Source organism: Folsomia candida, unplaced genomic scaffold (genome assembly GCF_002217175.1).
Source record: "Folsomia candida strain VU population unplaced genomic scaffold, ASM221717v1 Fcan01_Sc003, whole genome shotgun sequence".
NCBI lineage: Eukaryota > Metazoa > Arthropoda > Collembola > Entomobryomorpha > Isotomidae > Folsomia > Folsomia candida.
The window spans coordinates 4,889,773-4,910,259 of NW_019091195.1; the positions used below are offsets into that span (position 1 = coordinate 4,889,773).

The 20,487-nt window shown below is 37.2% G+C and overlaps 6 protein-coding genes across 7 annotated transcripts; 3 read left to right on the top strand and 3 right to left on the bottom strand.

The window, feature by feature from the left end:
- Nucleotides 1-119: 119 nt before the first annotated feature.
- On the bottom strand, nucleotides 120-2,868 carry LOC110846406 (beta-hexosaminidase subunit beta). The gene is made up of 13 exons (XM_022093150.2): nucleotides 2,714-2,868; nucleotides 2,318-2,639; nucleotides 1,898-2,244; nucleotides 1,716-1,821; nucleotides 1,614-1,646; nucleotides 1,359-1,540; nucleotides 1,113-1,286; nucleotides 970-1,035; nucleotides 833-894; nucleotides 696-754; nucleotides 501-618; nucleotides 307-393; nucleotides 120-249 (listed from the first exon to the last, which is right to left on the bottom strand). The coding sequence occupies exons 1-13, from the start codon at nucleotides 2,843-2,845 to the stop codon at nucleotides 186-188; spliced, it is 1,752 nt and encodes a 583-aa protein (XP_021948842.2). The 5' UTR covers nucleotides 2,846-2,868; the 3' UTR covers nucleotides 120-185.
- A 667-nt stretch (nucleotides 2,869-3,535) lies between these two features.
- LOC110847621 (small integral membrane protein 20) lies at nucleotides 3,536-4,270 on the top strand. Its single transcript, XM_022094597.2, has 3 exons — nucleotides 3,536-3,788; nucleotides 3,872-3,928; nucleotides 4,021-4,270. The coding sequence occupies exons 1-3, from the start codon at nucleotides 3,668-3,670 to the stop codon at nucleotides 4,071-4,073; spliced, it is 231 nt and encodes a 76-aa protein (XP_021950289.1). The 5' UTR covers nucleotides 3,536-3,667; the 3' UTR covers nucleotides 4,074-4,270.
- Nucleotides 4,271-9,876: 5,606 nt separating this feature from the next.
- Nucleotides 9,877-10,890, bottom strand: LOC110846825. Its single transcript, XM_022093665.2, has 3 exons — nucleotides 10,526-10,890; nucleotides 10,151-10,437; nucleotides 9,877-10,071 (listed from the first exon to the last, which is right to left on the bottom strand). The coding sequence occupies exons 1-3, from the start codon at nucleotides 10,829-10,831 to the stop codon at nucleotides 9,930-9,932; spliced, it is 735 nt and encodes a 244-aa protein (XP_021949357.2). The 5' UTR covers nucleotides 10,832-10,890; the 3' UTR covers nucleotides 9,877-9,929.
- Nucleotides 10,891-11,089: 199 nt separating this feature from the next.
- On the top strand, nucleotides 11,090-12,587 carry LOC110847546. Its single transcript, XM_022094502.2, has 3 exons — nucleotides 11,090-11,917; nucleotides 12,011-12,178; nucleotides 12,265-12,587. Exons 1-3 carry the CDS (start codon nucleotides 11,636-11,638, stop codon nucleotides 12,460-12,462), a joined length of 648 nt encoding a protein of 215 aa, XP_021950194.1. The 5' UTR covers nucleotides 11,090-11,635; the 3' UTR covers nucleotides 12,463-12,587.
- Nucleotides 12,588-12,772: 185 nt separating this feature from the next.
- LOC110846658 (SEC14-like protein 2) lies at nucleotides 12,773-14,408 on the top strand. The gene is made up of 7 exons (XM_022093479.2): nucleotides 12,773-13,126; nucleotides 13,227-13,302; nucleotides 13,396-13,439; nucleotides 13,533-13,647; nucleotides 13,728-13,934; nucleotides 14,035-14,115; nucleotides 14,193-14,408. Exons 1-7 carry the CDS (start codon nucleotides 13,004-13,006, stop codon nucleotides 14,363-14,365), a joined length of 819 nt encoding a protein of 272 aa, XP_021949171.1. The 5' UTR covers nucleotides 12,773-13,003; the 3' UTR covers nucleotides 14,366-14,408.
- A 3-nt stretch (nucleotides 14,409-14,411) lies between these two features.
- Nucleotides 14,412-19,879, bottom strand: LOC110847678. 2 transcript variants are annotated; one of them, XM_035850171.1, is made up of 8 exons: nucleotides 19,737-19,879; nucleotides 19,594-19,664; nucleotides 19,265-19,465; nucleotides 17,299-19,158; nucleotides 16,951-17,213; nucleotides 15,369-16,860; nucleotides 15,030-15,284; nucleotides 14,412-14,911 (listed from the first exon to the last, which is right to left on the bottom strand). In XM_035850171.1, exons 4-6 carry the CDS (start codon nucleotides 17,593-17,595, stop codon nucleotides 15,915-15,917), a joined length of 1,506 nt encoding a protein of 501 aa, XP_035706064.1. In that variant the 5' UTR covers nucleotides 17,596-19,158; nucleotides 19,265-19,465; nucleotides 19,594-19,664; nucleotides 19,737-19,879; the 3' UTR covers nucleotides 14,412-14,911; nucleotides 15,030-15,284; nucleotides 15,369-15,914. The 2 variants fall into 2 exon arrangements, with proteins under 2 accessions (XP_035706064.1, XP_021949358.2); XM_022093666.2 differs by lacking the exon at nucleotides 19,737-19,879 and having other exon boundaries at nucleotides 19,594-19,728.
- Between the last annotated feature and the right edge of the window lie 608 nt (nucleotides 19,880-20,487).

The following is a 20,487-nucleotide window of genomic DNA, read 5'->3' on the forward strand; positions in this document are numbered from 1 at the left end:
GCAAACGATAGAGGATGCTTTTGGACTATGTATGTGTCTCTCATGACAAGATCTTCTAAAAATAGCGTACCATTAGTCACAATAATGCATGCAAATATTGTATGCCAAAATACAGTAGGTCTTTTTAGCAGCTATTTATTACACTAATTAAAATATTAAATTCTTATAAATTCCTTGATCGATTGCTAGAGGAGAACTTCCCATGCTCCGCAGTATCCATTCAAGATTGGTTGAGATGGGATTCCTCGCCTGTAATAACAATAATTCTGAACAAATCTGTCAAATGCAAATGTTAAGTGAACTTACTGCAGCAGTCGGCATCTTTGATGATCGAGTCGTCTTCTTGCGTCATTGGTGGCCTGGGACGAGATCGGAATATCATGAGACCACAGCCTACGTCGAGATAATTATTTTTCACCAATGATGAATATATATTCAAGTGTGTAATGAGATTGGACTATGATCAAATTTAGAAACTTTAGAAAATTTCGAAACTACACCTTTCTGATACTGCAGAAATGAATGGAAAAAGTCGAGGAAGAATGTTAGTCTGATCAACAAATTCCCCCCACAAACAAGCTTCTCCACCTCGAATTAAAGGAATCTGAGCTTCTGTTACTATTATGGACATAGAGAAAACGCATGGTCAGTTTCACTAATTTCAAGAACATATTGCATAAAAGCGAATCGCTTACTATTAGGCAAACTTAACACAGGGTCTGCTTCATAATAGTTTCTCCAACTTTCACCGTAACTAATGAAAACAAGGTTCATTGTTAGCAAAATAGTTATTTGCTTGAAACTTTAGCAATAAGTATGTAGAACCGTTTACTCGATGTAGTTGATGTACCATGGAGCAGACAACAAAGTTTTATAGCCTTTGTCGAGAACATTCTGAAATATTTTGCATGTTACTAAAGTACATGATTTATTTCTGACTCTCCTTTGTAAATAATTATAAACAACAACCTGCAAATTACTTTCCCAATCAGGCCCCCAGTTCTTCCAAACTTGAATCAGAACATCTTGATCCACCTGTTGAAATATGACAATAAGAATATATATTTATATGCATCATGATGTTAACAAAGTAGGCTTTCTTAATTATTTACGTTAACGCCAAAGTCTAATGGATCCTGCCAAATAATTGGCAAGGCTCCGAGCTGTTGAACCATTGCTATATGTCGTGTCGTGAAATGCTCTTGAACCTCGGGAATGCTGGTATAGTTATTGATCCTCATAAACTCTGCAATCTCAGGTGATGATTCCCAACAAGGAGGGTAAACCTAATTCATAAGTACATTATCTTTAGCCCATATATTTTACCATGTCATCAAGTAATGGTATATTTGTATTACTTCATCCATCCCTAAATGAACAAAAATGTCTTTAGAGACATCCTGAACAATCTCTTCGAAGAAATCTCTCATGAAAGAGTAGGTAAATTCCTCCATGGGATTAAGGTTTTCTCTCGCCGCATGCTGAGGATAATTGGGCGTGTCGGGGGTTACGCCATCGCCATAACACGGAGTTAACAAGTCTTTATGCAATTATTTAAAAATAAAGATGCAGTGATACAATAGTACAAATGTCCTCAATCAATTCGTATATACCTGGGTACGCATGGCCCCATGAGTTAGCATGGCCTGCGTTGTACAAAAATATATTGGTCTCTTAATATCTTCTACAAGTTGAAATTATGCAGATTTTATTACCTGGGGTATCAAACTCCATCACGATTCGAATACCTCGAAGTCTCCCTGCTTCCATGACTCTTGCAATCATTTCTTGTGTGTAAACATGTCGACTTGTGTACGCCCCCTAGAAAACAGACCTTTGCAAGTGAGCGTGTACAAGTATTACTAAATAAAAATATACTAAAATAATGTGTGCTCACCTTGGCAGATAACTCAGGAAATCGTATGCTAACATATGGGAATGACTGATCGTCTACAATGTGCCAATGAAATACATTAAGCTTGTTGTACATCATGCCATCCATCACTTCGTAAAATATCTTTTCTTGTTGGTAGTGTCTTGAAGTATCAATCATCAGACCGCGATGAGGAAACCGTGGATAATCTTGGACAATTGTCTCATTAACGTAAAAGTGCAGTGGACCGTTCCCATCAAAATTGTCATTATTCCAAATTAACTGAGCGAAAGTTTCTATTCCTTTTAGTGCCCCCCAAACGGTGAACGCTTGAATGTCCGCGAGTCCATCGGAACTTATCGTGATTGCGTCTAAACCAAAACAAAATATAGTGTATCAAAAATAAGTATGAATTCGACAGAAATATGATTTGTGTATGCATACAACGCTCATAGACATCGATGTCGTCAGAAAATCTAGGAAAGTTTTGACACTCCGTATTTCCACTGGCGTCCCCCACAACCAAAACTCTGAGTTCAGAAATTAATCCAACTTCAGGATCTGGAACTCCAGGAATGCCTTCGATTGTGGCGAATAAGAAATCATTGTTGTATTTGGACACTGCGAAATCTAAGGGGTCACACTGCTCAGAATTTAGTACTAAAGGGACAATTCGAAATGTTGCAGGGTTGAAGGATAATACAGTAGCTGTGCTTGACATGTTGTAGGGCAAAGGCCATGGTGAGCCAGGAGGCCATTCTTTACCCTAGGACAAGGTCACACAAGAACCAATAATAGTCAAAAAGTACTAAATATCAAGATTATTATGTAATTCCTTACGGAAAGTGGGTTCCTTGGCTCATATGGGACAAGTACAGCAATTATGGCTGCAATGAGAATTGCAATTATTGCAAATACGAGAAAAAACTTCATAACTGTTATCTTTAAGTTATGCCTTGAACTATCCAACATTCAAAGTGAGTCCAGCGAAAGACCAGCAGCGTTATATGTAGTACTTGTAGATACCTAATATAGATATCACCTTAATTTCTCCTTCAATAATCAATAACAACGATAAGTGGAAAAATTAATTTTTTAGTATTGTACAATCAAGGTAAATTCGTACTCGATCATATTATTTAAAATGTCAAAATCTTATCGTTTCATAACCTTGCCCATGGCATACCTGAGCGTTACTGCATAACAGCACAATCAGCACTTTATTATTGTCCAGTTTCAGCGCATGCAGTTCGACAATGGAGATTCAGTAATATCATATCCGTTTTTAACACTGACACTGACATGCTATCGTTCTGTTCCGAGAAAGATAGTACTTTACACAATATTGAATTACATGCGTACTGCTATTTTGCGTGATATTTCTGCACACTAAAATAAAATCAATGTTTTAAAGCTTTTATTTATCATGCTTTTGCTCATTTCCCGTTTTCAGTTGTGGTCTTATTTTGTTTGTCGCTAAAATACCCTGTATTTTTTCTGAATAACGATAAAACGTGGACATGACTAATGCAAGCAGAATTGACACACTTATTTAGTATGATCTACGTATTTATCGAAACACAAGAAATTATTTAGTAAAGTTTAGAGAAAAAATCTCAAAATTGCCCCATCTCATTTTCGCTCAGGAGTAATCAGCCTGAAGCGGAGTTTCAACTATTACACAGTTTTCGCATCGCCGAATAACTTGCAACCGAAGTTTTTCGTTGCTTTCTCTTTTTTCTCTTCATACTGCTTTCTCCATTGTTATTATTACTAATGACTGCATAAAGTGACATGTCCATAATAAAGCTATCTGGGTGGAGATTTGGTGTGTTCGTGGCTGGATTGGTGGGGGCGGTCGGTTGCGCAATTTATCCTATAATTATTTCTCCAATGATTGACCCATCGCCGTACGGTAGGTCAACATTGATAAGCACATTATATTACATATTTTATTCTGATAACGTAAAAAGAACTAGATCCTTGTTGAATTTGCAGTACAAGCTCAAAAAAACTCTAGGAAAGGAATAAAGCAGGAAGAAATTCAACCAGGAGGTATTCTAATTTTAACTTGACAATTCATACACAACTACTGCATTATATAGATAAGTACTTGTTGATACCGGCATTGGTTTTTATGTTTATAGGAATGAAGGTGTGGTCAGATCCGTTCAAGAGGAAGGATAACAGTGAAAAGTAGGACAACTATAGTATCGTTGGAGGCATTCGCTATGGGTTTACAATAATAAGGCCTCGGTATAATGCAGATCAATTACATATGATCATGCTCGGCTGTTGTATCACAAGCTGTTGAACTCTCTCCCTAGTCAGTTGCAAATTGTATATGTTAATTACAAATTTATTAAATAAGAAAAATAAGATTAAACAGTAATCGTATCATTAGAATCTATAGTGCTGATATCCATGTTGAAAAACGTTTTCCAAAGTCGGCATGCTTCACCCACCAGGTCCACAGGTACGCCACATTTATAACTGGGGATTTGAGATTTATAGCAGTTGTACATTTCACCCCCCGGCAATGTGACCGCCTCCTTTGTTGCTGGTTCCTCAACATTATGCCCTGAAGAATTCTTACTTATCGTTGCGAATGGCAAATTTCCACAGTCGTCATACTCCAGGAGAGGATTTCCAAAGCAATCATAGTAACCATAACTGAAGTTGGAGAGTATCCCCTTCCGGTACTTAAATGGCTGCATTTTCCCTGGATGGATATAGGCATATGGACGACCCAATTTATCATCTAACGTCCCAGTCAGTGGGATGGAGTTAAGTCTTAGCGTCGGGTCTTGAGAAAATCGGCTCCTCATTGTAAATCCTGACATTCTCCACACTGTGTATTTTTTACCACGAAATTCTATTTCAAAGTTTTGCACAAGTTTTGCATTCCTTTCGTATGATCCCTTCGTGGGGTCTCCCGATGTCATTTTCGAAATATTGCGTAGTGCTGGTCTTCTCATTGGTATTGTTGGCCTGGTTGGATTTGAGTGGTTAAATGCTTGAATTGTGAAGACTAGTTTTCTTCCAATGTATTTGGAATTGGGGTCGCAATATGGGAAACCTTGGATTGTAAATGGAGCGTTGCAGTTCTCCAACGAATGGGCGTTCCTGGTTCTTTCTTCGAAGCATTTGAACGGTTTACCGTCATTTACATGTTTGATTACATACTCTGAAGTTTTTTCGGGTTTTGATCCCTGAAAATCTCGTGAAAGACCAGGTTGGTTGCAAAAGTCCCATGAAGGAACTTTCAAACGCCAACAATTATAGATTTCTTTTTCCTTTTTGATGTGAGCATAAGGGTTCAAAATGCACGTGTCTATACTTAATTCGTTCGGTAAGGGTCGGTATTTTTGGCCATGCGAATTATAAGCTATCGGTCGTCGGATCAGTGTTCCTTTGCAGTATCGAATGCATCGAGCTTCAAACTCATCTTCCTTCACATTATCGCCTGGACGGAGAAATTCCCCGTAATCGATGGGGAGAATTGTGCTAGGAGTGCTTGTTGTTACTTCAGGTTCTGTTATTAATGCTTCCTGTAAATAATGCAAAAGATGTAAACTCGCGATTATATCCCTAATCCTAAGTAAAAAAAGACCTAAAGCAATAACTCACTTTAGCTTGCATCTCCAGATTCTTAACTATTTTGTCTTTGTGTTTTTCTTGTATTCCACCAGGAAAGCTACGAAAATCGCATGTCAAAATATTCAATTTCAATGTTACAGTATCAAGGCGAATACATACTTTCCTGTATCTTCTCCAATGCAGAACCGGTAATTTTTAGTTTGTTGAACGCAAGTAAAAATAATTGGAACGTCAACTTTGTGCACCAATTGCATTTGAATTAGCAAAGAGTAAACGGCCATGGACCCACAAAACACCTAAAATTATGGGACGAATGCATTTTTTGAAAGTGATACTAATTTTACACAATATGTAATTCAAGTCTTACGCTCATAATAAACCCTCGATCAAACATGAACCAATTGCCTGGACAAATCACATGAGGACTTGCTGTATTGAAACTCATGTTTAAGCTCATGATCTGCAATATTTTATTATACTTAACGACACCTGCAACAAGTTGTGTTACGCAATGGACATACAAACTTTCTCTCCTTGACTCCCCGAGCCAGTAGAAGACCGTGTCTACGCACCGTGTCAAATCCAGCCATGACCTATAATAGTCCATATGGTTGAAATCTATTTTTAATTTAATATAATTAGTACTAAGATTTTCACCATATCACCAGCAGAAGAGGCCCCCCATGCAACAAATGTAAACGACATTATGGTGTAAACCAAATGGTATGCGACTTGAAAACCATCTTCTTTTGGGTCCTTTTTGTACTATTCATTATAATTCATTTTTCGAGGGGTTAGGATTATTATTACTCGACGAAAAAAGTGTATTTATTTAAATGTACATACTTTAATTGTTGTATTGTCCACATGAGTTTCATTTAGCTCAGAATCAGCTATTGCGAGATCTTGTGATGTGGCGAACAACGTCAATGTCAATTTGAAGCACTAATAATAATTCAATAATTCGGAATATTTTTCTAGTTATGTAAACTGCATGAGCAATTGACTCAATTGGATAATACGATAATATAATTACCTCCACCAGAGCATACGTTACTAAAAATGTGGCAAAGGTTTCAGACATTTCACTGATCAAAATCACAATTTTTTTGTGATCATTTAGCATGTCTGAATATCTTTGCGGTTTCATTTTCTTTAGTCGAGTGTTTGCCTTTGGTGACACTAAAAAATTAATCGAAACATGCGCATAGTAAATATTTACATTAAGTAAATAAACCATTTGTTGGAGATTACATTTTCCTAAAATAACGCAAAGTCGAATGTTCCATTCCTCCGCCAAGTGAACGATTCCTCGGCAAAAAATGATGATTATGATGACAAAGCTTCGACCGCAGGAAAAAACGTACGCCATGAAGAGAGCAACAAGAGGGGAAATGTACGGACGTTGCTCAGTGAGCTCAAAGTAAAGATAATTCTTAAAGTGTCGAAGGAGCATCATTGTTATAATTTGTATTTGTTCGTGAAATCCAAACACTTTTCGGAAATAGAGGAAGAATATTGCTCCAATGTTGAGAACGGTGGAAATGGGGTGGGCCCATGCAATAATTCGCAAATCCTTCAGTTTCGTTGGATAGTCTATATTGTTGAAATGTGCCAACGTATTCATCCACAATGTCATGTATTCTGTCATTGCGGGTCCGTTGACAATTATCGAAACACTGCCAATTACCGTCATGACCAAGCTCAGGATGAAAATTGAGGTCGACAGCCACCAATTATGGAGCATAAGCATTTCTAGACGACTGGAAGAAAGAGAACTCCGCATTAGATATGATTGAGGGTATAAATAACTATGTACATAAAATGCGTGGTAAACTGCGTGTAACCAAATAAACATATAAAAACGTACAGGTATTCAATGTGTGTGACATTTTCCTTAGGGTCCGAGTTGAGTAGATCGAAGAATGACAAGCTAATCAGTAACAGAGCGAACGTCAGGAGGATAGTTGTGAGAACAAAGGCGACGAAATTTGCAGATTTTCGTCTCAATTTGCATGTCAACATGCCTGTGTCATCAATGGAGAAGTGGAAGGGGCTTCGGCCCAAGATGCGACATGTCCACAGATGGTTCCAGAACTTTCTCAAACTTTTGGTTGTCAATTTTAGCATTTTCAGCATCGGGCTCTTCGTCAGTCCCGTCTTGAGAGATCCAGTTCATATCTGGATGCGACTCGTCTTCGTCACCCTGATGTTCGCCAGAGGAGTCAGTCGGCGAGACAGAGCTTCCCGTGTCCTCCAATTCAGTGTTCAGTGCAATTAGGTCGAAAAACTTTCTGTACGTCCCAGTCAACACTTTTATACGTCGCTTCTTGTTCTTAGGCTCGTCGTCCAAGGCGGAAGTAAGAAATGACTGTTCTGGGATAAGCACTTCCGAATCTTCTTCCACATTGGATTGCAGATTAGATTCTATTGGGGCAATGGGAATTGCTTCTGAAAGTTTTTTCTGCTCCTTAGGTGGAGATGAAGGACGTTTTTCCTTTGTTTTAGCCTCTGATACAGTTTTTTCAGCAGGTTGATGTTTGGTTTTAGGTGCACTATCAAAGACCATGAAGACGAATATGTCAATATACTTTGCGTACGAAAACAATAAATGTATGTACATAAAGTTTTTATTAACGTACACCTCTTTTTCTGGTTCAGATGATTCATCAAGAATAGCCGACGAGGGTGGCAGAGTTGGGACTTCTATTTTATTCAAGGATTTAATTTGTCGACTAATTTTAATTTTTCTTTTGACTCCCGATTTGTCCAACACCGTGACCTTGACCGTCTTTGTGGTCCCAGCTTGTGGTGTGGATGGATTCTCGCTTTCATCATTTTCTATAGGAAAATCTTCACTTGCATCGTCGGTATGCACCTTCGGACTCTTGCTTTCACCTACTTTCTTTTTGTCCATGTTATTTGGTGTAGACGAATCTTATCAATTTTAGAGGTCAAGCCAAGTTCGAAATTACAATAAATTTAAATCGACGTGTTATCAATTTCACCTAAACCCCAGGGTTGTTAAAGAGACAGTAATTTGATAAGGGGTTGCGCAACGTGAGCACTTTTTTCGATTTTTTTAATTTTGAAAAAGCTGGTGGTCCGGACCACCAGCTCCTGATTGGTTGTTAGGTTTTCCATACAAAATTTTTATTTTATGGCTTATTCTGGTAGCTGTTTGTCCGTCTGTCGTCACGATAAAATAATCTTATCATTCCTATCCTATATTATCCTTATGTTTTAGTATTGTTGGAATTCAAATCTTTATCGATTTAAAATAATATGGAGTGTTTTTATAATGTATGTACATAAAAAACGGTATTAAATTGTGCTTGTGTATTTGACAAATACTATTTGTATGTATACATATACTGATAATTTCTGAATCGGGCTATGCAAAGTTGTACGGTGAGATTTAATTGAGTTTCCCCTCAAATTTACTTACAATGGAACCTTTTTTCAAGCTACACGAGATAAGCTTAGTGACTTATGCTAAAAAATCAAGCTAACATTAGAAATGACGTGGTACTTATCTTTCCGTTGAATGGGCACTTGGAGGTCAAATATTTGAGGGCAAAGTTCACAGTAGCGGCCTGCTTTTTTCTCAAGCGGGCGAGCGGTGGAGTGAGAATTTTCTCCTTCGAGGTCACTCCGCTCCCTTCACTCTCGCACGCTTGCACTTCATTAAATCATTAAATGCGTATTATTTTTGACAAAATTTCACAATCTCGTAAATTGGTGCAAACATTCATATAATTTTATATTTGCTTTTCAAAATCCTACTATCCACCGATCCGTAATAAAAAAGTGCCGATGGGTTCAATAAATTATAAGTGCGAAAAATTAATTAACATATTAATTAATTAGAAATCATAATCCTTAAAGTTGACTTATTTTTATTGTCAAACTTTGTTGTATATTTTTGGAATTGCATATTGATTGCATACTATTTACGAACGAAAGTATCTCGGGAGTGAAGGGAGCGGAGTGACCTCGAAGGAGAAAATTCTCACTCCACCGCTCGCCCGCTTGAGAAAAAAGCAGGCCGCTACTGTGAACTTTGCCCTCAAATATTTGACCTCCAAGTGCCCATTCAACGGAAAGATAAGTACCACGTCATTTCAAATTTTTAGCTTGATTTTTTAGCATAAAACACTAAGCTTATCTCGTGTAGCTTGAAAAAAGGTTCCATTGTTAGTGATTTAGCTTAGTGATTAATTTTTTTCAAAATTTAATTTTTTAATTATTTTTAAAAAATCGCCCACGTTGCGCAACCCCTTATCAAGTTACTGTCTCTTTAACAACCCTGCCTAAACCCAATAAAAATTAAATTTTATGTCTTTCTTTAAAAAACTAGCGATTATGTGTCTAAGTAGCTTAGAAACATGCAATTTTTAAGGTTGATTCATTATTTCACATTTATTTGCACATGTGCATTTATTAAAGTAGGCTATTATCTCTTCCAAAAAGCCAAGTACAAATATCTAGCCAAATCTAGGACATCAAAAAAACAATTGTATATTCCACAGTCTGTTTGGCTGGTCCTTCCAATGAATGCAGCTTTCTGTTCTAGGTTCATCGTACTGTTTTCAGCCCTGCAATTTTAATTATGTAATCATAATTTACATGTAACTTGTGATATTTATAGCCACGCTAGTTGAATGTTAAACTCACGCAAATAATGCTACGAAAGGAACGGCAAAAATCCCATATTGTTTTGGAGTCCGATGAGCTTGACAAATAGTTTTGTGGAGACATGCGTCCCATTCGATTCCAATCTTTTTGGCTGCTTTTTCATTGAATAAGGGCGAAAATTTATTTATAAGCTTGTACTCGAAAGTTGATCCTTGTTCCGAACTAAAGCTCCGTTTCTTTAATCCAAATGGAGCAATTTCTGTGAGGACCAAGGGAATGGCAACAGTAGCAATCCAAGCTATTGCACTAAACAAACCCAGAAATGCCTAGAAATGTACAATCAAAGTCACAAACAGAATTGATCCTTTTCAATAAAAGATAAGCTTGTATATAAATAGTATCTGCATTTATTACTTGCATTGCTAAGTGAACTGTGTTCCCATCCTCTGTACGAAGCGGAAGTGTTACCTCGACGCATGGAACTATGTAGTTCATCGTCGTGTTGAACAATCTGCGACTAAATAAGTTATCAAGGACCTCGGAAGGAAATGGGAGCGGCAAATCTGTTGTCTCCCGTTTTAATCTGCCAAGCGTCATATTCGACGTTGTTGTGCCGCAAGACAAGGTTTTGCTTTCACCCAAAGTTTCACCCATTTCTGACAAAATCAGAAAAAATAAAGCAAAAATTAAATCTGCAATATTTCTTTTATTTCTAAACATTTTGATTGCTATATTTTGGGCGAATCTTTGATGTAAAATTGGTAGTTTGTTACAATGAGGCTACACATTCAATACATGCATCAAATTTTTGCTATGCAATACGCAATGGTTAACACCATATTGTTAACAAATCTGCATCTGGCTGTTAAATGTGTACGGTGCCGAGTTAAGCAGAAAAATTAGTGCAACAAAATAACGGATATTTGATATGTGTACCTACTTTACGCGGCTCCGAGATTATCTGTTATATGAGAATGAAATATAATTTATGTAAGATTTATTACGACAAAATCAATGTCAGACATTGAAATTATTATTACAAAGTATGCTATTCATATGCAGGTTAAATTATTCTGGAAGTCGGAAATGTGGTCACAGACGACGCAAAATACACGCGACGCATAACATAATTTGAGAATAATATTGGCCATAAAAACCAGAGATTAAACCATAGGATTAAACTGTGTGTGTACAACAATATCTTCGCCTTCGCTGTTACATGCTACAAATAAGCCCATGGAGCTTCATCGACAGTTTATTTGCCAATAAACAGCAAGTTTGTAGCTTATACAATACAATAAACTTGGCAGTTAATTTGAATATTTTGCCCTTTTCGGATGATTTTATGACCTCAACTGTCACCAATCCTGGATTATTTTTGCATGATAAATAATGTTCGTCATCCACGAGTAATTTTTAAACGTATTCACAAATCGACAGTCAGTCTACGTGACGAGTTTGTTACAGAAACATTAGAGTTACATTTGCCTCCCTTGTGCAACAATTTATTTTAGATTGACGACAATGGAGAAAACGTTCATTGTCGTGTCGATTGTTTTTGCTGTCTTCTTAGTGTCATCGACGGGGCTGAAACTGGATGGCTGGACGTGGTCGCATTCCATGAATGAGAAATACCAACTCCAGACGACAATAAATTTAGAATTAGAAATGGTCGTCTTTCGCATAACGTTGTCCATTCCTCCAGAAACCGATCAATGGGTTGGGCTTGGATTATCTTCAAATTCTGGAAAGGCAAATGCAGATATTGTGTTTGGTGTCAACACTGACTCGGGAAGCACTTTTAAGGTATGCATATTGTGTATTAGGAAGATGTCTGCGTAATAAGCTATTTCCCGAGTTACACCTACAAGGTATTTCACTGGTTTGGTCCCCTGGTAGGATTACTACACCTTAGAGGATGGAAAATTATGGGAGGATGAGGGTTCCACAGATTTAAACTTTACGGATTGGAATATGCCAGATTTTATCAAGTTTGAAAACGAGACTGTTATGTCTCTGAATAGATCATTCAAAGTCGACAATTCGACGCAAGACAAGGAAATCAAGGTTAGTCATACATGCATATAATTAAATCTGCGTACGTACATTGGCATAATATTTTTCCCTTCTCATTGTTTACTTGTTATTCACAGGACGAAAATATTTACCTGATTTGGGCGTATGGAACGACTCAAAATGAGACTCATTCTCCTGAAAACGCCACATGGGGACATTACCAAATTAATTTGATTCGGCCAATTATTCCATCCAGTGCCAACATCAGCGTTGTCTCCTTTATTCTGATAGCCGTAACACTTCTTGCATCGTTAAAAAATATTGCTATTTATTAAATTCTTCATTCTGATCCGCTTAATTTATAGTAAAGAATACAAATTTATCTTATTTGTTCATTGGACTGGCTAAAAATTAATAATAAAATTCCTGACTTGAGTGTAACACTTGTTACGTAAAAGTACCTATTGGCATTACATTACATATGTACCTATATTGATGCATGTGGGATGGAGTGAGTGAAATGTGGTAGTCCCATATCGTGACACGAATAATCATTGCAAATGTAAATTTTTATGCATAATGTGAGAAGAATTCGAATTTTTAAACCAAGTCGTTTGGCGTGCTTTATTATACGTACTTTTCACACTACCTGGAATCACACGGCATTATAAACCAAAGTCAAAAATGAAAACCCTTCTTGTTGTAAAGTATCTCTGCGTGTTACGAACTCCAGTTTTTCCATCAATATAATTTATCGGCCAACTAAAATTCAACAAACCCACGCACAAATTTTTCACACATTTAGAAAAAAACATATAACGCAAGTCACACTCCAACACCCATTTTTTGACCAAATTCATTAGTTTTCAGGACATCATGACGGCGAAGGTGCACAACATATTTCTCGTGATAGTCGTAATTTTTGCTACGACATCATTCTCAATACCGGTTGAGGATGATCTTACAATAACCGCAAAGGAGAAATATGCATTGGAGCAGGTACTGAATTAGCTAATTATAATAAGCTTAGAGTGGCAATTGGCATATTAAATTTATCTCCGGTATGAACTATATATTTCCTGTAATTTTTTACCTTTAGTTCAAACCAATGATGACACCTTTAATGCCACATGAATACATGCAAACGGATATTTATCTAATTAAATGGTTAAGAGGTAATTAAAAAACAGTAGAAATCCCCGAGAGTAGACGATTGCGACTAACGATTTGGCTTGAGTATCTCAAGTTTGATTTGCTAAAATTTGCAGCATCCAAACTCAATCTTAAGGCTGCACGAGAAATGATTATTAGCGTAAGCCGATAAGATATAATATTTAGCAATTGCGTGCTATGTTTTGCGTGCGAATATATTCACTTATGTACATAAATTAACACGAATTAATAGAATCTGCGTTGGAGAGAAACAAACAGAATGGACACAATTCTGGAGGAGGACTTTTCTGAGTTTGAAAATGACTTTCCTGCCAGTACGACCGGAACCGATTACGAAGGACGGCCACGTAAATGACTTTACAGAAATTGTCAGCGGAAGAAATATAATATGAAATAGGCGACAATATTTTTATTACTTCTCGAATAGTGAGCATAATCGACTCCTCGAGCTGGGATGTACGCAAGGCAGTGGTCACAGGAAAAGGAGACCAGCTTATGCGGTATGGGTATCGACTAATGGAAACTGGAGTACAGAGGGTTTATGAAGCCCAACGCCGACATGAAAACGTGACCCAGGCCACAACACTCATGAATATGAAGGGTTTCAACCTCATCCAGCACGCCTGCTTAAATTTTAAGGATTATTATTTAATTTTTAAGACTTTGATTTTAGATGGGCGGAAAGATGAGTCATCTTAGATGACACGTAATAATTTCATTGGTATGAATTGCAGGTATTTCATTGTATGTCAATTTCGTCCTGGCATTCGAACATCACTATCCAGGAATGGCTCACCGAGTTGTGCTCATAAACAGTAAGATATTATGAAATATATAATCCAAACAGTGGATAATGTATCACAATATTTGCTTTTGTTTGTATTAAATTTAGCTCCAGCAAGTTTCGAAATCGTTTTGGCTGCAGTCAGGCCTGTGATGAGCAAGGAGACTAGAGAGGCGTTAGTCATTTTCGGAACAAATAAGCAGCAATGGCGTAGATATATTTTAAGTATGGTTCCACCTGACCAACTTGATCATCAATTTGGTGGTAATAAGTTTGATTAAATATGTGGTTTGAAAATATCAATAAATTTGAAAAACAACAGTATAATTTGGCAACTACATATGTATTTCTTGACCTCATTGTAAGGATCACGATGGCGGCGTGACAATTTGTGCATGAATCGTTGTTGACGGTGCAGGTGGGTTGCCTGCTGCGACTGGTGGAGTTGGAGGTCGTGGCGGCAGTGGGAATTCTTCTTGGATGGATAAGGCAATTGAAGGGGTTTGCGATTCGGAATTATGAACTTGAGGCCTCACTTCAGTCTTTGCATCAATAGCTGGTCTCGAATTCACTGAACTTGTCGTCGTTGTCTCGGAAGTTCCATCATTTATTTTTCTAGTGCACATAGAATACGCTTCTTGGATGGTCATGGATATGAGGAGATGAATCAGGAGAAACGAAATAACGCCAGTTGTGGCTAAAAACATTTGCATGTAAAGAATGTTTTGGACCAAAAACTTCATTGCCAAGCCAAATCCACCAACTAGTCCACTCAAGGACATTGCAGAAATTAGAATCCATAGCTTTCTCCCATGGCGTTTGATGCCCTAAATGATAGTAATCAAATAAGCATGAGATCATGACAGGTCGTGCATTATTTATTCTCAATCGTGGTGTAAACCACCCATAGTCCAACTCATAATGTGTACTTATTGTTAGACATACCATTGTCAAGGATGCTAGCGTTAGGCATATTCCAGCACACAACGCAATGCTGAGGGCGATCTTCATGATGGTAATAATTTCAAACAGGTCACTTTTAAGATATTCTCGAAGTGTTGAATAGTGAGCCATTGCTTCCTGTAGATTTTTCGTCTTTTTGTACATTGCGTGACCAATTATATAAATGAGGAACTGCTCGTCAAGTATCAGTTTGTTCAATGCAAAGGAACACACTCCAATTTCTGCCACCCCGAGTACCTGCATATTAAAGTGCGAAGAAATGAGTAAACAAAATTAAAGGTAAATTATATTTTATTCACGTGAAATATATTTATTACGTACGAATGTGATAAATGCTACAATTCCGTTTTGGTAAGCGTTGATGAGATCAAAAATTGAAATCATCGTCTCAAATTTACAACTATGAAATAATATGTAAGATGTAGAGAAGTCTTTATTTCGATGCACTCAACTTGACCAATAAATGTCAAATATATTTATGCACGCAAATAAGTGTCATCATTATCCAGATGTATGTATATAGTTTGAGAATGCGGAAATGTTCTTTTGCTCGAAAATGGATCACCATAGCCGAGATTTTCCTCCTTCTTGACCTAATTGAGAAGGTATATGCATTTTCCAAAAATTGTGGCTTGTTACATGCACAGTTTAAATTCGATTCATTAGGTAGAAAAGTGGAATTAATGACCGAGTGCCTGTGACTAGACTGTGAGTGGTACGAATTTAAGGGGAAATAATTTTGGTGTATAACCGCACTAGTATTATTTACCTCATCATGAATACATACCTAAATACATAGCCAGACTAGCGAATTTCCCAAAATAAGGAAATTTTACTTGCACAGCATTCTCTTCTACCACAACAGCTTTACTTCTTTAACATGCCAAAATATTCATCTGGAGAATAATCAAATAGCTGAAAATCAGGTTTATACAATTCGTACAATTGATTCATGAGTGAATGCGATAATTGCGAATAATACCAAGAGTCATTAAAAGAGCTTCTTAACGTATTTCGATTGATCCATCGATTCCAAACACGCTCAACTTCCCTAGATTCGGATGAATTATTTGCCAAATCCAATAGCTTGAAAACTTGCATTTTATCCGTGTCAATTTCTTCTAATTTTAAAATGAGATCAAATTTATGGTGACAAGGAGAACAATCGAGATATTGTGGACGCCAATGTTCATTCATTGTAGTCTGATCAACAGTCGTGACCAAATATTTGCAAAACTCTTCGAAAGTTGGAACTCGTAGGTTAATCGAATCTTTTAATTTAGTTGACGTTAAGTCTCTAGAGGAGGAAATATTATCTATTTTAGAAGAAGAAACTATCTTTTGCTTCACACCAGGATAATTACGGGGTGCCGTTTTCTGCTGCAACTCAATTCGGGAAATTACTCCAAACGGCGACGTTATAATGTGGTAACTTTTGCCCAGAACTGTGAGTTTCATTTCCTTTGCTCGACGAAATCTTTTTATGATAGCTTTGCCAATAGTGTTACTATAATACTCACGACCTTTAATTCTCTCCAATTTATCTCGATACGCAGAAAGAATGCGTTTAAATGGGTGTCGAACTACAACCATCGTAAAAATTTTAAGCTTTTCCTCTCCTCGTGCCAAATTTGCATGTGCTGCAGAGTTATGAAACATTCGAAAATTTTTTGCCAAATGCATGAAAGTGATGTCTCCTTTCCGGATTTTTTCCTCTGTTATATCAGAAAGTGCTCCGGTGAGCTTGGCAAAGACAGCCATCCACGAAGAGGACCCTGACTTGTACAATGGACACCATTGCATTTCCAACTCTCTAAAATTATAAATTACAAGAATTTCTTCACTAAATACAATGGATAGATTTATATCAACAATATTTAAATTATATTTGCATGTATGTTACCTTGCATTGTGTTTGTAGAAGATCCAGCGGGTTGGATTAGTGGCTCTCATGAAAAATTTACTGTTATCTTTATTTTTACGTGTTGGAATACTATTGAGGTTTGTTAGAGGTGACTCGGATGTTTGCTCATTATCATCGTTATCATCATCCACACCAGTCATCAAACTTTGCAACTGATCTTCCTCACGAAACATGACAAAACATGCTTGTTTAGTGGTATTTCGTCGTGATGCAAAGTATTCGAGAACTTCTTTATGATGGTTCTATATGTATTGTATTAAGTTACAAATATTAATTGTCGCCTGTCAAGTATTTCAAATGTATTTTTTTCATAAATATGAAGCTAACCTCAGCTTTTTTGCGGTCTCCTGTCTCATAACTTCCATAGCTTGGCAAGTCATCCAAATCTTTCTTTGAGACTAATCCATTCACGCTAATCGACGAGATATACTTGATGTTAATGGCAGCAGATTTTAAGAGGACAGCACGACAGCGGCCGACGCGATCTGAATTCAGTGGGACAGGTGCAAAACATTCGTCCCTGAATTGCACAATGGCCAGCACCATAAGGAGAACTGTGAAACAGGAAATGACACAAACCCACGCAGATCGTAATTTCCTTTGTAACTTTCTAATTAGCCACATTTCAATATGAAACTCTCCAGAAGTAGAATGTGTGGAAGAAACATTGAAAATCGATGTATTTCTGTTTTAAGTTTTGATTTCGCAGAGGAAGCTACCCAGTTTATCCAACACCCATAAGTTACTGTGCCGCTAAAACAATAAATAACTTACGGTTTAGTCAGTTTAAATTCTTACTTATTCATGTGCTATACGGTAAAATAAGTGGCTAAGTTTGTGGGACGGTACAGGTATTGATTTTATTTCGTATTGGTATTCGTCGTAATTGTTCAACTTCTTGTTTATACATGCATGTGTACATGTAATGCATAGCTGTATATTTCAAAGTCAAAATAAAGCATGAATAATTCATGCCATAAAGCAGAGGTAATAATTACTTATCCATACCAATATCGCATTATTTTTATTTCTAGGTCGTCTTATATAATTACTACAGACAAAGCAGCGTGGCTGAGGTATTATTATGGGTTCAAACATACATACTATATGCACAATAAATATTTCGTAATAAATAGATTATATTTCCAATCAAAATTTTGTAACTGAGCTCTGCAAAAGTAAAAACTTAGTAATGATAAACATGATATTTTATTATATCCTGTACAAGATTTACTAAGTAATTCAACTACAAAAATTTCCAGCACATGTATGCCCCAGTTTGCAGTACCTCCTCAGCACAAACGTTGTGATCAAAATTAACGTTCATAATCCTGTATTTGTCAATGATATCTTCAATGTAGCGAACATTTACCGGATTTAATTGTGTCCCTTCAATTTCCAACCTTTTCAGCTGCGGCATATTCCAACACATATCAATGAACTCAAAAGTTCTTTGGCAATCATTGATCACATTGATTTTCAACTTCCGGAGCTCATTCCAGGTTATACTGCAAGCGGACTGACTAACTCTGAGTTGACGAAGTAGAGAGGAACACAGTTCAGGCCCTTCCAGGGTTAACACCTCCACAAAGGGAACCAAATCCACCAAGGTCCTGACATTGGAAGAAGTAACGTATCCCGACAAATGGAGCGACGTAATAATATTGCTTTCCTTATCCACCATCTGCTGAAAGGCAGAGTTGGACAAGAGTTGATAAGAGTCCTTGACGCCGTGGTATTCTGCCTTGATCGGAATGTACTGTGCGTTGGGGACGTAATTTACTATTCGATCTACGTCATGTTCTTCCAAGTTGTCACTGTTCATCCGGAAGTAGAGGACTTTACTCCCACATTTTTCCATCCACGACTCCACTTTCTCCAAATCCGTGGCAAGGTGGATGACGAGAGCAAATTTTTCCGAGGGACATGCTGACTTGAAGTTAAAGCTTTGCGAGTGAATTTCCAGGAGGGAGATGTTCTTGGGAAGAACGTAGCTCGTGGTCCAAGTGGAGTTTAGACTTTCTCCTGGTGGGGGAAAGCGCGTGATGAGCGTCTTTTCTCGGAAAACGGAGGAGGTGAGGTTAACGTGGATAAAGAAAATGGAGAACAGCAGTACAAAGGCGATCAGAGTGCTGACAATGACGGTAAGAAGTCCCCTATGCTCAAATCTATGTTTGTCAAGCAGTCCTAGTGAGGAGGATGAATCATATTCATACAAATATGAGATGTGGGTGGTTTGGTTATTAGATATTATATAATATATGCATTTTTAGTTGCCTTGTTTTTAACTTACCAGATTGAAGTTCCTCTTCGATTGGATTTAGCTCTTCCGTGGTAACTCGGTACACAGGATCGTTAATCAACTGTTTTGAATCCTCCTCAGGTAATTTTAGACCCATGTTAGAAAAGAAGCTTCACAATAGTTATTCCACTTTTGCAGTATCAATCTCAATATTGAGAGTACAATATGCAATAATTTTGGGGCCAGTTGATACTTGAAATACAGAGAAAATCCTAATTAATCATAATGCACACGTATGTATACTCAGACAGGTTAATAAAAACTGTTAGCTTAAACAATGTAATGACAATTCGATATAACCATTTGACCATTGCACTTACTTTATTGGCAATTGTCAGGTGTTTCCCGAACTGATATTGCGTTTCCGTTCTTCAACCAAAGTTTAGTTTATCTGTATAAAAAAAGTACTGCATGTCGAATCGTGGTTTGAGAGCACGGATGAGATGGAATTTGTAATGGTTACCAAAGATTAAACAGCGTTATCACTAAACTAATTGACGAGTTTGTGCTCATCATCAGCGGTGCGCGATCTATTTGTTCCACCACCGCATCAGCATCATCATAAACACATATCGCCATTTTGCGTGTATGCTCTATGCATCATGCTCTCAATTAACCTTTCCGTTTCATTTTTTGTAGGTTTTGTCAAAACATGATGATAATGGTTTCCATTGAACAGCACTGACTGAAATCACGCCAACAACTGGGACCAACTTTCACTGAATTACATGCGTCTGATGCCATACATGCAACATTTGTATACTCTCATTGTATAAATTGTATTTCCAGTTATGTATATAGCGGCACGTAGGAATGGGTGTGCCATGTCGATCGTGCCACACAGTTAAGTTTAATACCCAGTCCATCATGTCCAAATTAGTGTTCCTCTTCATAAACGACAAGACTAATGCCATAAAACTGATATTGAGTCACGATGAAGTGAAGTTATTTGCAATATTAACTTTGTAAAGTTATGCATTGCTTGTTTGAGTATTATGTATGTTCTGTTATTAAGATATCAAATATATGTACGAGTTCACTTCCGTGAGCTTCAACCTTCGAAGGATATTTCTAAATTGATTTGATTCATAAATAATATTTCCCGTCCATTGTGAAACACAATATGTACACACATACATTTGTCCATGCTTATGCACACATGTATACATAAATAAATTCTTAATATAACTGTGTGGCAATACTGATGACAAATT

Coding starts and splice junctions, on each gene's coding strand:
- LOC110846658 (XM_022093479.2), top strand. CDS start 13,004: ATGACGGCGAAGGTGCACAACATATTTCTCGTGATAGTCGTAATTTTT. Junction 13,127..13,226: donor AGAAATATGCATTGGAGCAG/GTACTGAATTAG, acceptor TTTTACCTTTAG/TTCAAACCAATGATGACACC. Junction 14,116..14,192: donor CCGAGTTGTGCTCATAAACA/GTAAGATATTAT, acceptor TATTAAATTTAG/CTCCAGCAAGTTTCGAAATC.
- LOC110846825 (XM_022093665.2), bottom strand. CDS start 10,831: ATGTTTAGAAATAAAAGAAATATTGCAGATTTAATTTTTGCTTTATTT. Junction 10,438..10,525: donor CAGTTCACTTAGCAATGCAA/GTAATAAATGCA, acceptor GTACATTTCTAG/GCATTTCTGGGTTTGTTTAG. Junction 10,072..10,150: donor CCTTTCGTAGCATTATTTGC/GTGAGTTTAACA, acceptor TTAAAATTGCAG/GGCTGAAAACAGTACGATGA.
- LOC110846406 (XM_022093150.2), bottom strand. CDS start 2,845: ATGTTGGATAGTTCAAGGCATAACTTAAAGATAACAGTTATGAAGTTT. Junction 1,822..1,897: donor TTCCTGAGTTATCTGCCAAG/GTGAGCACACAT, acceptor TCTGTTTTCTAG/GGGGCGTACACAAGTCGACA. Junction 755..832: donor TGGTACATCAACTACATCGA/GTAAACGGTTCT, acceptor TGTTTTCATTAG/TTACGGTGAAAGTTGGAGAA.
- LOC110847621 (XM_022094597.2), top strand. CDS start 3,668: ATGTCCATAATAAAGCTATCTGGGTGGAGATTTGGTGTGTTCGTGGCT. Junction 3,789..3,871: donor GATTGACCCATCGCCGTACG/GTAGGTCAACAT, acceptor TTGAATTTGCAG/TACAAGCTCAAAAAAACTCT. Junction 3,929..4,020: donor GGAAGAAATTCAACCAGGAG/GTATTCTAATTT, acceptor TTATGTTTATAG/GAATGAAGGTGTGGTCAGAT.
- LOC110847546 (XM_022094502.2), top strand. CDS start 11,636: ATGGAGAAAACGTTCATTGTCGTGTCGATTGTTTTTGCTGTCTTCTTA. Junction 11,918..12,010: donor ACTCGGGAAGCACTTTTAAG/GTATGCATATTG, acceptor GTCCCCTGGTAG/GATTACTACACCTTAGAGGA. Junction 12,179..12,264: donor CGCAAGACAAGGAAATCAAG/GTTAGTCATACA, acceptor TGTTATTCACAG/GACGAAAATATTTACCTGAT.
- LOC110847678 (XM_035850171.1), bottom strand. CDS start 17,595: ATGTGGCTAATTAGAAAGTTACAAAGGAAATTACGATCTGCGTGGGTT. Junction 17,214..17,298: donor GAGACCGCAAAAAAGCTGAG/GTTAGCTTCATA, acceptor CAATACATATAG/AACCATCATAAAGAAGTTCT. Junction 16,861..16,950: donor TTCTACAAACACAATGCAAG/GTAACATACATG, acceptor TTATAATTTTAG/AGAGTTGGAAATGCAATGGT.